We start from the raw sequence: 16,046 nt of genomic DNA, 5'->3' as shown, positions 1-16,046 counted from the left end.
TGTGGTGCCGCTTCTCATTCACCAGGTCTGTGCATCTCCAGTGTCTTAAGGTCTCAGTCTGATGGGTTGTTTAGTGTGTGTGTGTATAAATGTATATATATATATATATATATATATATATATATATCAATCATGGCTGGAACCTTTGTTTTACAGCTGAGCGTAGTTTGTGTTTTAAGGGCCTTGTTTGTAATAGTATTGCAGTGGGCCTGCTAGGCCTGCAAGTGTGTAAGGCACTACCCTTCTAGGGGTTACATATATGATTAAACTACTTTACTTTCTGCCATTTTGTTTTCATGTTGTAATGCCCTCTAGGGACTGACTATATGGTTACATGACCATGTTTCTTTCAAGTGCAATGTTCATTATGGTGTCCTCTAGGGGCTATTCTGAGCATTACAGTCAAGGTACTTCAATATTTGCGGCACTCAGAAACTTGCCCCATTACGCTTTGTGGGGCATTCCTTTTACAAAACATTTTTTCCCATAGTTCACTGTGTGGTGGTCCTAGGACAATGGGTCCCCACACTAGATTGGGGTGGCACAAAATAATAACCCCCCCACCAGGCAGTGTCTTTTTAAGTTCTCTCATGGCTGGAACTTTTGTTTTCAGCTGGGCATAGTTTGTGTTTTAAGGACCTTGTTTGTAATATTATTCTAGTAGGCCTGCTAGGCCTGAAAATGTGTAATGCACTACTCCCTCTAGGGGCTAAATATATGGTTACACTGCATTGCGGCCTGCCATTCTGTTTTCGTGTGGTTATGCCCTTTAGGGGCTGATTATATGGTTACATGACCATGGGCCAGATGTAGGTAAGTCCGAGTTTGCGACTTGCAAATTGCGAGTCTGAGTGACTCGCAATTTGCAATTCGCAAACCCAGATGCAGGATGGTGTCCCTGACACCATCTGCGAATCACAAGGGGGTCACAAAGACCCACCTCATTAATATGAATGAGGTGGGTCGCAATTTGCGACCCCCTTGCGATTCGCAGCACTCACAGGGATGGTGGCCTGCTGGAGACAGCAGACCACCATGTCTGTGACTGCTTTTTTATAAAGCATTTTTTTTTTGTATTGCAGCCCGTTTTCCTTAAAGGAAAACGAGTTGCAATACACACGAAAAAATGAAACGTTTTTGTTTCATTTTTTCTGAGCAGGCAGTGGTCCACAAGACCACTGCCTGCTCTGAAAAAATGTTTTCAGAGCCATTCACAAAATGTTTTCAGAGCCATTCACAAAGGGGAAGGGGTCCCCAGGGGACCCCTTCCCTTTTGCGAATGGGTTAGCACCCATTGAAATGGGTGCTAACTGCGAATTGCTTTGCGACCGCGTTCGCGGTCACAAAGCAATTCTACATCGCGATGCGATGCAAGGCCTAAACCACTTCGCTAATTGTAAGTAAGAAGCCACTCTTTATTTATCATTTTAATAGCCCTGACCAGGTGACGGAAGTGCTCACATGTTTAAGGATTTGGTGGATGCAAGTTTGGCGTGAGGGTGTTGGTTGTTGTTTGGCCCATGTAGGAAAAGTAGGTTGCATGAGGTTTGGAGGCCAGGTAGGTGTGTTGCAGGGTGCTTCACAGCAAATGAGCATGGTTTCGGCAGACAGCATATGAATAGACGCATGCAGCTGCTTACCATCTCCGTATTGAGATTAAAACAAAAAGAGATTACGGTAGATGGGGCATTTATAATCCACAGGTTAGATCATCATGTTGGGCTGTGCAAGTTTTGGGAAAGAAACAGATGTCCTCCAGAAATTTCCGGTCCATCACATTTTAGTGGGCTTAACCCACAAGGACACTACAAACCAGCCAATCCATGTGACAAAGAATGGCAGTGGCCAAATCCATGTGCTCCTCTACTAGTCTGTACGGTCTGACATTGTATCACTTTATCACATGTCCTGGCCAGAAGTCATCTTTGTTTTACTCATTCAAAGTTATCTTTAATTACTTAAATAGATTGTTTATTGAGCACATTATAGAGAGATAATAAAGTGGGCCAGAATAAGAGGACTTATCCGGTGGCGCAATGGAAACTGATGGGACCCCCCTGCAGAATGTGATGAGGGCCCCCCCAGTGTCCTATGTCTCACACAGAATCAGAGGGGCCCCACAGTGACTCATGTCTCACACATAATCATTGTCCTTATGCTGAATGGGAGGGGCACCTGAAGGGTTGGGAGTGCACCTTCACCACAGGGGATGCAGGGGTCTGCATCATACCCCTGGACAGAGACTGAAACATGTCTCCAAGTGAATGCCCAATAAGTTTCATTAAAGCAACCATGATTGGAATTACGATGACCCAAAAAAGAAAAGAAAAATAGTGGCAAATGCAACATTATGGGGGTCATTATGAGTTTGGCGGAAAGAAAAGGCCCTCTGCCAAACTCCCGTGGTCAGGTTGCCGCCAATGTGTCCGCCTTCCCGCATGCCTCATTAGGACTTTCCTGCTCGGTCAGCGGGTGGAAGCGGTGTTTCTGCCCACTGGCCCAGTGGGAAACAGCCTACAACATTGACGGCAGCTCATAATTGATCAGGTGGCAATGCTGCAGTGCATAGGGTGCACCAGTACCCGTCGCGCTCAGTGAAAAACATCCCGATAATTCACTGTTACCCATGAATAATTTTTTATATTATTAGTATCAGTAGTAGTACTTGTGCTCTATGTTCGTACTGATATTCTCATCCCCATTGCTCTAAATCTGTCTTCCCGAGTTTTGTTTCCTCTAATTTGTGATAAAGAGCATAATGTCCAATAAAAAAAACAGCACCCAGAGCAGTAGTATTTAGAGAGGCTTCCATTACTGACCCGGCCCAGGTACTAAATACCCATTTCTTATTTGCATAATTATCTGTATAAACAGTTTTGTGCCAGGTCTACCAGCAAATTCAGTGTTGGCAACTAGTGTTTGCAGGACTGCTATTTAGGCCTCCGCCTGGTCTACTTACTTCAAAGACTGAGGGATTTACTTACATTAAAAGGCAGTGATAAACATATAGCAGCCACACTTCATCATGAATCGGGGTACCCTAGCCGGCTAGGACAAAAGCAAAAATATTAATAGCATAAGACTCAGATTGTAATGCTTTGGACCAATCACAAAGGAGTTGTCCTAGATCTATGGCCTGTGGTGGCATGGCGGCTCGAACTACGCTGACCCTCTGTGCCCCCCACAAGGTTTCCGACTAGCCAGGTTTTATCTGGTTTCCTCATAGGTCCGGTACAGCTATTCTGTTGTCATCTGGCGTATCAGCAGCAAGCCGGGGCATCTTCCTTTTTTAAATTCATTGGTGTCGGCCCGGTTTCATCATATTCCTTTGGAACAGTTGCTTTGAGCCTTGATACCTACTTGGACTCCTCTTACTGTTTTTCTGTTTTGAAGGTCCCTACACATTTAAGCAGCTCAGCGCCAGGTCACAACCCTGCAGAGCTCACCTCTCATCAAACGCTTTGTGCCCTGAAGAAGGTGACCCCCGCTTTGTGATCCCACCGAAACACACATCGGCACAATTTAGGGGATGGCAGGATCACTATTTTGATAATGCATAGCAGAATTCCTAGCATATGTCAATATATGCTGAGGTGTTATGTTTTTGTGGTTATCACCTAAAGTAATTATTGTCTTTGTAACAACATCACTGCTATTGAATCCTACCAGAAGTTCTCAGTGGTATCTTATTATTGATGCGTCACAAGTGACCCTACTATACCCCTGTTGTTTTAGAGTTTTTGTTTCTGGTACGATACTGCCCTAAGACTATGTGGTATGAGTATGAAGGTTTGAATGTTTGGTGTTTTTTAGAATTAAGGATTTCTGTGACCCGGTTACACATAGGTACGGTTTGTGTGTTTGACAGAATAAACTGATTTTATGCTTGTATATTTCTGTATAGTTTTGTATATTAATTATTGGTGAACAGTGCACTATTGATGTTTGCCTCTTTTGTATCAATATTGCTCCGATGGGTTGTACTATAAACCGAAACATGTAAATAAAATCTGCTTTTTCTATTATCAGGTAGTTTTTCTGTATTTTTTGTACCTTTTCCCCTGGTTCAATCCAAAATCAAACAGCTTGCAAGGGCCAACAGAGAAAGTGAAGTGTACATGAAGATCGGAAAAATGTCAAACTTGCAATGATGTTCATTCAATGCACTCAACAAGTGTATGCCCATCCACGAGCCATCATGTATCCGCAAGGAACTACGGCAACCCCAAATTACAAACTGCAATTGGTAGGCACACACACAAATAGTATGCATTGAAAATCAAGATACCAAAATGATGCCCCTGTACACTGGCACAGAGGGAACCTATATCCAAACCGATCCCTGGCCCAGTGCACATAGGTGGATAAATGTCCAGAACACACAGGACAGGACACCTGCTGCACGTTATGACACATTTTGCCAAGCAGAAGAGGTCCAGATTACATTCATTTCACAAAACACTCATATCGTCACGCAATCAACAAGTATACTTTAAAAGAAATTGAAACATGGATTTGTCTCACATTTAGAACATCAGCTCGGATGTTTAAGGTGCAGACTGATAAATCGTACTGGAGTCACAATCACTGTCATGAGATGTATGCCAGACAAAACTCAAAGCACCACACGGGGCCAGTGACACACCACAATCCACACACATTATGGTGCATATCACAGTAATACATATGCAGCTTGTCCTGTGAATCTTACTACAATACAAACTGATGAAAATGCACACAAACTTGCTAATGCTTTTAACTTCTGGGCTATAAGGCAAGACCCCTGGCGCAGAGACATGAGCTAGGACACATTTTCCTTCTTCACAGGGTTTAAGTGCGTCCATGATGATCCATAGACAAGTGTGTCTGGGGTTGAGTCTCTGGATCGCACACCTATATATAAGGCAGCTTCAGCTTGGAAGGCTTGGTTACTGTTTTATTTTTCAAGGGAAGGTGCATAAAATTTTACCATACATAGAGATTTAATGATGATGTCCTAGAGTTTTGTCATGTGTACAACCCTTCTAATCTTCCTTCTCATCAATGGCATAGGTATGTCACGTGATGTTGCATATTGAGGAGGTTGAGGTCTTGCATATTGTCATCCTCAACAATTCCACGGCTTTCCAAACCGCATTAGCATTTATGTTGGATTGATGATTCTTCCGTGCTTTAAGAAGTCTGTATTCATATGTAGTTTTATTATCGAGGGTTATGATGATACAGTTGCAGCTTCCCGTAATTTGTACACTTTATTGTTTACAATGTCCATTTGTGTATAACATGGGATTTTGCTCATGCTTTGATCAAAATAAAAACTTTTTTGCACTTAATTTTGTTTCCTAATTTTAGTTTGGAATTGCTTTGTAGGTGTAAGGTTCTAAGCACTGTGAAGTGCAGTACGTTTTTGTCTAGTGTTTTTTCAGTTGGTCGATTGCACATTTGCTCTCCTTTGTGGCTGTGATCAAGCAGATGTGCTCAACTCCACTGCACTGGAGATTTAATTTGTAAGTCATCAAGTTTGCCAAACTGTGGTGCTTCCCTTCCATGTGCAATTACTATGGATTTTGGTATACATTTAACCTGGTGAATTATTCCTAATTTCTGCCAATTATGGCTTTAACTGATCAGCTCCTCTTTGTTCAGTCACGAAAAAAATAATTATATGATTGAAACGTAAACCATAAGACCATCAACACATGTTTTGAATGCAAATGAAATCAACTGGAATCTTTCTTCTAGCAGCAATCTTGTGGATGGAATGTACAAATGGTCAACTGGAAATTCCTCAACGTAAAGATAATTAAACTTTAACAAATCTTAGAGGTTTGTCTGATCTTGGGAGCACCTTCACATTTTGCATTTCAGCAGATCTATTTAAACAATGGTGATTTGCTTTTGTTGTCTCCCTTAGAAAAATGAGTCCTGGTGTTCTTTGCTAACCAGCTCGCAAATTGTTTTTCAGCTCATGGAGCTACAAATGCGACTGAACAATGACCAGCTCATGTTAGAGCAAGTGCAAGAGGAAAATAAGCACCTGCATCGCCATGTTGATTCCCTGACATCTGAGATCTCATCACTAGGGAAGAAGGTAAGTGCAAAATGAAGACAAAGTGCCTTGGTCAAACTGATTTCTACCCTTTACTCATCCCGCCCGCCAGAAGGGTCTTTAGTGATGTAACATTGAGCGCCAGGTAGGGTCTTTATTGAGTGAGCTGTGGAGTGGGATTGTTGCCGTTACAAGTCTAAGCAGCTCCTCTTACTGCTCCTGCATGACGTCACAGCCCTTTCACCAGGAATGTTCACAGCCCTTACCTTCGGATGTAGTCTGCTAAGAAAGGACTGGAGGAGAGGCAGATACACATTTTAATTGAGTGTCTAAGGAGTTGATGCAATAGCACTTCAAGTCTGTTGATAACTTATTGAGCCAAATGTGTTTCAAAGCTTTACCTTCCCAGTTCCTTCTCTTTTTCTAAAAAGTAAGCCGAATACTAATGGTTCAGGCTTTACACGTTGTGCCTCAAAAGATCATAACCTTGTTTCGGCAGTGATGTGAATCCTAAAAATGCAATCACCTGCAAGAATTAAACAATTACCAAGAGAGGAGAGCACTGCCAGATAATTCATGTCTAGGGGGGTGTCAGAGGCCCAAGGCAGCTTAAAAACTGTAGGAGGTGGCATGCATTTTAATCATTTATGGCTTAATATAGTCTGATGTGGTTTAATAGGTAATGTTAGTGAGACCGATCCCCACCTAGAACTTTTCCATATTCATCCTCAGACTGACTCCCTATTACTTAATCCCTTCTAAAAAATAGTAACATTTTGGTAGGCAAGGAGGACTTTTTTTAGTCTTTCATTTCCTGCATTGGATTATATTTGTGAGCCACCGAGCTATTGGTAGATAGGTTCAGTGTTTGCAAGTAATAGTTTTGGCCAGTTTCTCTAAAAGGAACGTTGTTTACATATCTTATTTTTGCACCTTACATTTCCTTTTTGAGTGTATGATTATTCCATCTCCCTACATGAAAAACACTGGCTTTAAAATCATTTGTATTCCGACGTACAAGTAGGACATATTTAACATTTAAAAATGTATGCTTTTATGTAGAAATATGTCTAGGTATTCCTTCCAAATGACTATCTTTCAGGATAACTATTTTATCATATTTTAATATAGGTGACACGTTTGGTCAAACAGGGACATTCATTCATGCAACAAAACAATGCTTTGGTGCAGGCTGGGTAGATGAAATGAATGTGCCATGCGGAGGATGGAGGCTTGATGGCCCATCCCACCACCCTACATGCTGCTCCTTACCTCAGTCCTACCAGTGTCAAGGCAGGGAGGCATGGCAACCTACTGTGATCTGCAAACTTCCACCCAGCGCATTTTGGGTTTGGCAACAAGTGTCTCCCACCCCAATATCCACAAATTACAATGTAAGCTGATAGCCTCTTGGCAAAGTGGCAGATATCAGCTGCTACATAAAGTTGGCTTTGGTGGCAGGTGGCTCAGTGGCACAGCCTCTGCCCCTTCCATCAACTCACAATTACCTTCAAAACAGTTGGATCCCTGGCACAGAGTTTGGCCCCACTTGAAGAACCACACATTCCTTTGGGTAAACAAGAATGCCTGGTGCAACCCCTTCCACCTACTATTTTCACATATTGATGCATTTTTTCAAACATTTAAGGAAACACTGGAAACCACTGTTTTTCAAACTTTTCTGTGTGGCAAAAATTATACAGTGCAATAAAATGTTATTTTCAAAACTTCCTGGAAAAAATGAAAAAAACTGCATTATGATGATGAGTATTATTATTATGATGATTATTATTATTATTATTATTATTATTATTATTATTGTTATGTGTGGCATGCACTACGCGTGTAGTGGAGTATTTCATATTAAAATACATTATACATAAAAATAGATTACAACACAGAGAGATTCAAACTGCAAATTTATAAGCCTCAATTACAGTGTACTGCATTTGCATTGATATTATCAATTATATCATGGAACATGTCAGGAGTGATATAATATGGGGCAGCAATTAGCAAAGCATGGTAAAGGCGTAACCCTCATGGGTGCCCAACCTCTTGCACTGAACGGCTTTTGACTGCCAGTGGGTAGGTATAGTTAGGACCACGTTTCCATAGGAAATGGATTTTGGTTTGCTTATAACTTTGGCACCTTTTGATGAATCTGGGTCACCACTGGGAAGATATAGTTAGGCTCCATGGTGGATAAAAAAAGGCAGAGGTCTCAACCGTTTTACTTATAAATCCCCCCTGCGTGGGCCAGGGGGGTTGTTGTTATATCTTTTAGGTGAGGGGATGTGCCACCCCCCGCAAGCCATTTGGAGGCCCTAGGGACCTCATCCCCTGGGGCCACATCACATTAAAATGGAAGGGGTGTGTCTCCCTCCCCATGACATATTGAGGCCCCGTGATCGCATGCCCTATGGCCAATTTACTTTTTAAGGGGAGGGGTATGTACGGTCCCCACCCTTAGCCATAACATGCCACCAGGGACCACATAGCCCAGGTCAGAATCAATTATTGGTTGCAGTGAGTGCCCCAGTCCCATTCGTGACACCCACAGCAATGAGAGCCCTTGGAGCCATGGGTGGAACCCAGGGAGCTGGCTACATTTGCTTGCTGCCGCCCAGCAGGAGCAGCTTTTCTCTGCTCTCGCTGGGTGGGCACAAACCTGTTTTCCCTGGCCACAAGAGTGTGGACAGGGTATTGAAGTTCTCCCTGCCTGTGCAATTGCCGGCAGGAAACAGCACTGTCCCAGGGGATTAGGAACCTGGGACACTGCTGCCATTAGGCCCCAGGGATTGAGGTCACTGCGGCCACAGAATGGCTCAGAAAGTGTACACCCCCCCCCAAAGAAAATTCCCCTCTCCCCCCCCCCCCGGGAGGTGGGTAGAAAGACCCACTGTACTCAAAAAAAGCATCTGCTCCAAGGGAAGAGGTCCTTACACAGACTTTGAGAAGCGGGCCTTGTGCCCCCTCCCCAAAAAGAAAAAAGCATCATCCCCTGATCAGCATTTGATCACTCCCCTCTGCGCAGCTCCACCCATTCCAGTTGTTGCTGCTGCGATCGGACTGATATATATGTATATCAGACCTACTGGTGGTTCTGCATGGAATGTTTGTGGGTGATCTGTCAAGGGGGGGGTCAAAAAATTTGTGTTTCCCATGTTAATTCCAGTAGAGATTTAGACACAGCCACAGCCCAAACTGCTGAACGGAAGTACACCACATTTGACAGAAAGTAAGATCTTGATCCCTAGAGGTCTCTTTTTGTGATTTGGTGTAAATCCATTCAGTAGTTTTTGAGATATTAAAGAAAAAAGAAATATAGATATCTAGGGATGTGGATGCTCTGCACATCCAACTGGTCCCATGCTGAGATCCGATTGCCTGCCAACACATCAACCAGGAAATGTTGGCAGCCATCTTGGGTCTCACCCAAGTCCCGCAAAAACATTAAGAAAAAGGAGAAGGGGGCAGGGTAGGTCCAAAGGTTGTGTGAGGTGCTGGGGTGGAAACCTGTGGCCAACCCACTGCGGCGGATGGCCAAAGGCCGTGCGTGGAGTTGGCTTGGGTGCCGTGGCTAACGCACACTGTCCCCAAGATGCTCCCGTATTTCTGCAGACTTTTTCTTATATGGTTTGGTCTTGTCCGATGATGCAGTCTTTTTGGAATGCCATAGTGGAGGAGCTATTTGCTGACCTGGGCTGGGTGGTGCCCCTATCACTGTTAGTATTATTGTTGGGATGTCGTAGGAACACAGGCAGACCAGCCATTCCTGGGTACAGCCATCCCGGTGGCCAAGTGTGACATTGCATCCCAATGGAAGAGTCCCATCCCTCCTACACTACGGCAATGGCAACATGGAGTAGACTGTTGTGCACAACAAGACCAGTCTTTGAAGCCCAGAAATGTCCCAGCAAATAACACTGCTCCCTCTGGGCAGGTGGGATCTTTTCATCTGTTTTCCTGCCCGCTTCAGTCCACTCCCAGTGTGTGGGAGCATTTTAGATGGCAGGAGCTTCAAGATTGCTCCTGTCAGGTGAAAGCAAACATGCTATGTCCTGGGGGTAGGCACCCCGGGACATACCAGGAGCCTGGCCCTGGTGAATGGGGTCCACAGAGCAATTAATGGCTCCGGGGTATGAGGGCCTAACTTTCCTATACATGGCACGGCCCAGGGGCATTGGGTCCTCTGGGTAAAACGCGGACCCCCTGCCCCATTTATTTTAAGGCCAGGCTTTGGGGTTTAGGGTCCCTGGGGCCAAATGTGAACCCCATCCCCATTAATTTTAAGGGCAGACCCAGGGGGTGGGGTCCCTGGCGCTGAACATGGACCCCATGACCCATTTATTTTGAGGCCAGGCTCCGGGGATGGAGTCCCTGGGGCCAAAATCAGCCTGGGAGGGGACAGTGTGGCCCCTCTTCCTGTTATAAAAATCATCCGGGCCCCAAGGTATACATTCCCTGGAGCAGAAAGCAGCCTGGGAGGGGGCTACATGGTCCCTCCCTATTTATGACATCAGCCGGGCCCCAGGGGATGGGGTCCTCTGGACTGAAATTGACTGGGAGTCGGGCTGCATGCACCTCCTTCCCCTTAAATTAAAATGTTCCCCCCGGGACTTGGCCCACCCATGAGGCAAAGAAAAGCAAGTGCAGATCCTCTGTGGTTTCCTGACAAAATTGAGAAAAAAATCATTCTTGGCCCCTAGTGGGGTCCCTGTGGAACCCCACCACCAGGCCTAGAGGGACAAGGTATTCCTACCCTGCCCTCTCCTATTTTGGGTTTCTTTTTTTCTTAGGACTCGGCTGACTCCAAGTCCCAAGATGGCTGCCACTCTTACTAATTGAAGTGGTGGTAGCTGATCAGATCTTATTTTGAAATCTCTGGGATCAGCAGAATCTATAAATCCTTTTTCTTTAGTGACTCAAAAACTACTGGACAGATTTACAGCCTATCACCAAAAAAGACCTTTCTGGGCCAGGATCTAGCTTTCTGACAAATCTGGTGTAATTCCATTCAGCGGTTTGGACTGTAGTCGTGAGTTCATATTCCCTATGGGAAATTGCATGGGGGAAAAGCATTTTGGGACACCGTCCTTTTCTCAGATTCTGTTTGACAAATCACCCCAAAACTTTCAACACATCAGATGAAGTCAGTGGGAAATTAGTTTTGAAAATTTCATGAAGATTCGTCAAACGGCACCAAAGTTACTAACAAAACAAAAAATGCTCTATCCATGGAAACTAGGTCCTAACTACAACTGCCTACTGTCGACCGCTATAATTTTCATTTTGCTTAATTTATGTCACTCATGCCAATAATAATCATTTTGTGACTCACAAAAATGCGATATTGAATTATATACATTCATCTCTGGCCATATTTTGTTATAGACCTATAAATATTAAAATAGCTACTTGCTTAGAAAGTCACCAACCTGCTTAAAAATCGACTAATCTCCACAGTGTTCCGGTTTTAACTGTGATATCCCTGAATTGAAAGCCCAACATAGGTAATTTAGTCATGGTTGAAAAACTGAAGAGAAATAAATGGATAATACTCATCAGAGAAGTATTTGTTATGTGGGTGAACAAACTTCCAGATAGCTAGATGAACACAGTCAATTTGTGTGCAGAGTTGGGATATGTTAATTTAATGGCTATGTGCTTCTCTATCAGGAGACAAACCAAAATGCGATTTGGCCTTTAGGGCACATTTGAAAAGTGACTGTCATACTAAAAAATGCTCCTTACCAAAAGGCAAGTAAAAAGGGAAATTAGAAAAACAACCAGTAGTTGGATTTAAATAGACACCAATAATAGTTTGAAATCTAGCTATACAAAATCACGTAGGGAGGCTAAATGTAAGGCCAAAGAGAAATAGTAGATTGACCTGCACGTTATCTGCATGGAAAACAATCTGTGCATATTCTGGGATTTTGTAAATAACTTCAGCTCATAAAGAAGGGTCGTAGAGACCGTATATTGGCTGAAAAATACGATAGTTAGGCCAAGGAGAAAACATGTTAATTTAAGTTGACACTGTTGACATGGCTAATATCATCCATAGCTTTAAGACTAACGGGGATCCTGTCCCAAAAGGAGTACCAGTATTTGTCTTCAAATAAAATAATGAGTTTTGGATAAATCATTTTGGTCCACAATTCCACCGCTGGTTACAATCTGAAAGAATCCCAAATAGTGAATGTGGCACGTTGTATTTCCAATATACAGAGTGGGCACCCTTATGGTTCAATGCAACTACCCTCTAATAGCCATAGTAGACATTGATGGAAAATGTTTGGCCTAAATGCTACTATGAGAGTTGAACCATTTGGTCACAGAAAAAACTCATCTCCTATCAAACATGGTTTCTGCAGAACGGACACTGTCAACGCTGATACATCACACTCCGCTTCTGAAGGTCTTTCCTTTGTGCACATCGTATATTGATATCAATACTGTATTTGATGGTATGGAAAGAAATTTGCTAGCCAGTTTTCGTATCCCCCTTGTTGTCAGCAATAGCAGCATCCTGTACAGTTGGATAAAGATAGGATTGGGACCTTCCTCAATCTCTTTTGAGGCAATTTACACAAACAAGGGCTTAAAGCAAGACTGTGTTTTAGCACAGCTGCTTTTTCATTTATAGGTGGCTGATCTAAACGAGTGCCTCTCTTGGGTCAATGTATTTCCCTCCAAATTTAGCAACAGATTTCTGCCCATCCTATGGACAACACTGCCCTCCTTGATAAAACTAGGACTGGTTTACAGAGGGTCTTGAATGCATTAACTGGTTATTGTGCAACTAATAAATTAACCTCCGATGCTGACAACCCGAATATATAATCTCTGGCTATAAAATCATTAACTCTGGCAAGTGGTTCTTTAATGTGGGCCATTCTTAAACATGGTTGCATATAATACTTGGGAGTTACATTGGATAAAAGAGGAGAACCTTGGGCACATCTAGCCCCATTAAGAGGCACCAGCCTTAAACGTTTTATTTCTGCTCTTGCTAAAAAGTCTGTTGTGTCCATCCATGGAATCCCTTCTTAGGGTGTAATCATCAAGCTGATGTCTGGTTTGAAGTTTGGTCTGGTGTTTTTTCCCTGGGAAATTCTCATACCAGGCTGCTACCCACTATCCAATTCCACTCCCAGGCCCAAGCTCATTTCGAATTTAAACTGAAGAGCCAAGTACAGGTACATGAAGCACATTTTCCAAAACACTGCTTTGGGTTAACTCCTTAACTGCTGAGGCTTTCCCCATCCAGTGCTATGCATTTTTTTATGCTTGGGGCACTTATCACTTAAGCCTTTATAACTTTTCCACAAAAGTATGCAGGACGTGTGTGTTCTCATTCTCCACATGCTGGGGATTTAGCAGGTACCCAGGGGTTGCGTACTCTCCTTGAGAATACTAAGAAAATAGCCGCAATATTTCAAACTTTCAGGGTTTTAAAAAAAATGGAGAAAAAGTGCTCTGAAAGAAAGTATATATTTTTTCTTAAAATGGCATCAACTAAAAGGTTGATGTTCTAAGATCACCATCTAGCTAGCTTTCAGAAAAAGGCTGAGTGTTTTTTTTTTTTCTAATTGGTAGTCTTTGTGGATTCTACCTACTTGTTGTTTGTGGTGGCAATAGGAGTGAAACCCATGGGTGAATTTTTAAAGCTATACTGTCCTATAAAGTAGATACAATTCTGAAATCAGTAAGGGGTCATTTGTGTAAATCACATTTTGTTTTCCCAAAGAAACTCATTGTTGCAATCATAAAAAAATAGAAATTGGTGACAAAGTTTTCATCTGTATATTTTTTGTGCAATTACCAATTTTCAAAAGCAATACACTGTTATGTCATTGAGACCCTTCAGGTTGCAGGAATGTACAGTGTTTGTTTATTGCCTAAAAACACTTCCTACCCAGAGCCAACAACTGAGCTTAATTTTATAATGATTTTTCATTGTGTACCAACTATGCATCAATAATTTGATAGAATGTAATGAATTAAAAATGGGTATTAAGGACACATATGCGTTTTAAATGTGGCCAAGATAGTGACTTTAGAAATGGTGACTTATATTTGTACAACTCTGGGATTACCCATGAAACCTTGTGATTCAGAGGGTATTTTGCAAAATGTGTTCTTCCTTCAACACTGGCTTACATTTGGATGCCAAAAATGAAGAGAAATGTAATTGGTAATTACAAATGGTCTACGATTCTATATTCCCACATTTCTCCTGACACAACCAGTACCCCATTTGTGTGACTTGGCCTATCACCAGTGACAAGAAAGGGCACAAAATTATATGTGGAAATATCACATTCTGATAATATGGGTAAACACAGTTCTTGGGGATGGGCATAAAACTAGACACAAGGGTGAGTTCAGGAAAATTTAACTTGTATGTTTTCCACCATGATTTCTAACCCAGAATGACTTATGAACTTAAACGTTTGGCTAAATTCAACTATTTTCCTCACATTTCTGAGAAGGAAAGTTCTGGAATCTGCAGGGAGCCTCAAAACACCTATCACACAGTGCACCAACACTTCTCCCAATAAAAATAGCACCTTACTTGTGTGCCTGGGCCTGTCACATGCAATAGAAAAAGCCTCAAAATACAACATGGAGTTTTCAGAATTTTGCCCTGCAAATTGACTCATTCTGCCTTGTTTGATTTTTTGTTCAAAATTGAGAGGAATTCAGGTATGCAGTATAACATAAACTGGTGGCTACTAAGTGTAAGTCTGACTTTTACAGAGTAGACATAGAAAGGAACAGAGGGAACCAGCACATATGAATGATTGCAGACTCCTATTCTAAGTTTGTATCTAAACAATTCATTTCATTTGCCATGCCTTGCCATCTAAAGCAGAGCTTTGCGCAGCCGAGGTTTCACTTACACTCCCTACTACACGTCTGGCCAAGCTGGAAAGTCAAATGAGGTATATGGTGCTGCAGATAAAGTAGATAAAATTTAGAATTTCTTGCCCACATTATCTGCCTTTGTCTCACACAGGGACCTATTTGAAACCTGCATTCATCTGTAAAGAAATTAGAGAATGTAATAAAGCAGGTATTGCATGTATGAAAGGAGATGAACCACAAACTGACTGGGTGATCTAAAAGAACCAAAGCTAGTGGTTAAGTTATTAAAATGGGATTAGCAAAGTCAGTTGTGTAACAAAACGTGAGGAGCCCCACCGTAAAATATGCTGAAGAAACCCCCCACACTCACATCGTTAGGGGCTGACAGAGCCCCCTCCAGCATGGGTAAGCCTGGAGACCCACCGCACCAGGGAGGCCTCTGTTAAACCCCTGGGCAAAGTCATACTTAGGTTTAGTGTTATGTTGTTTGTTATTGTGCATGCATGTTTCTGTCAGTGATTAGGTTCCAAGGTTAAATATTAACAGCTGTGAAAGTAGAAAGTAACTGTGAAGTAATCAGCTTGTTAGAGGTGGTTATTAGTATAGGAGGTGATATGAATAATTGACAGGGTACTGTAATTGTTGGTGGCTTATGTGGCTAGTCTTCATGAATAGCATAAAGCTCACGACTATTGACAGTTTTCAAAGCTCTCTTAAATGACTGGGTACTCCGCTTCGCCACACTCGCATCACAAGGAAAACGCGTGAAAGTAAATGATCCACTACTGATTGCGTCTTCATGACGTTCATGAAACAGGTTTTAAAGCTATTTACCAGATAATGAAAGTCTGTGTTTTTATAGTTTATTGGAATTTACTTTGATTTACTGGTCCACTCTCGTATTACAAATCAACTTGTTTTATCTACTGCAGTTTATAGGCCACAACTTGTGTCTAAATGATTTGTCATTTTAATTTTGTAATGTTTTTTATTAACTTGCACAAATAACATATTTTACAACTACTACATGTGTAATGTATGCTGCATATGTTTGCAAAAGGCTTGCCATGACCTGACTCATTAACTTTGCCAAAGCTTTATAAAATCAGTATCATGT

At 42.3% G+C, this 16,046-nt stretch overlaps 1 protein-coding gene across 1 annotated transcript in view; it reads left to right on the top strand.

Moving 5' to 3' along the window:
- Nucleotides 1-16,046, top strand: part of LMNTD1 (lamin tail domain containing 1) — a 1,007,849-nt gene that overhangs the window by 365,728 nt on the left and 626,075 nt on the right. The window contains exon 7 of the mRNA XM_069228593.1: nt 5,966-6,091. Coding sequence (XP_069084694.1) covers nt 5,966-6,091 — 126 coding nt within the window. The remainder of the gene's footprint in view (nt 1-5,965; nt 6,092-16,046) is intronic.

Source organism: Pleurodeles waltl, chromosome 4_1 (assembly GCF_031143425.1).
Source record: "Pleurodeles waltl isolate 20211129_DDA chromosome 4_1, aPleWal1.hap1.20221129, whole genome shotgun sequence".
In the NCBI taxonomy this organism is placed as follows: Eukaryota; Metazoa; Chordata; class Amphibia; order Caudata; family Salamandridae; genus Pleurodeles; species Pleurodeles waltl.
Note: the sequence above shows the minus strand (reverse complement) of the source record. Positions and strands in the feature narration are given on the sequence as shown.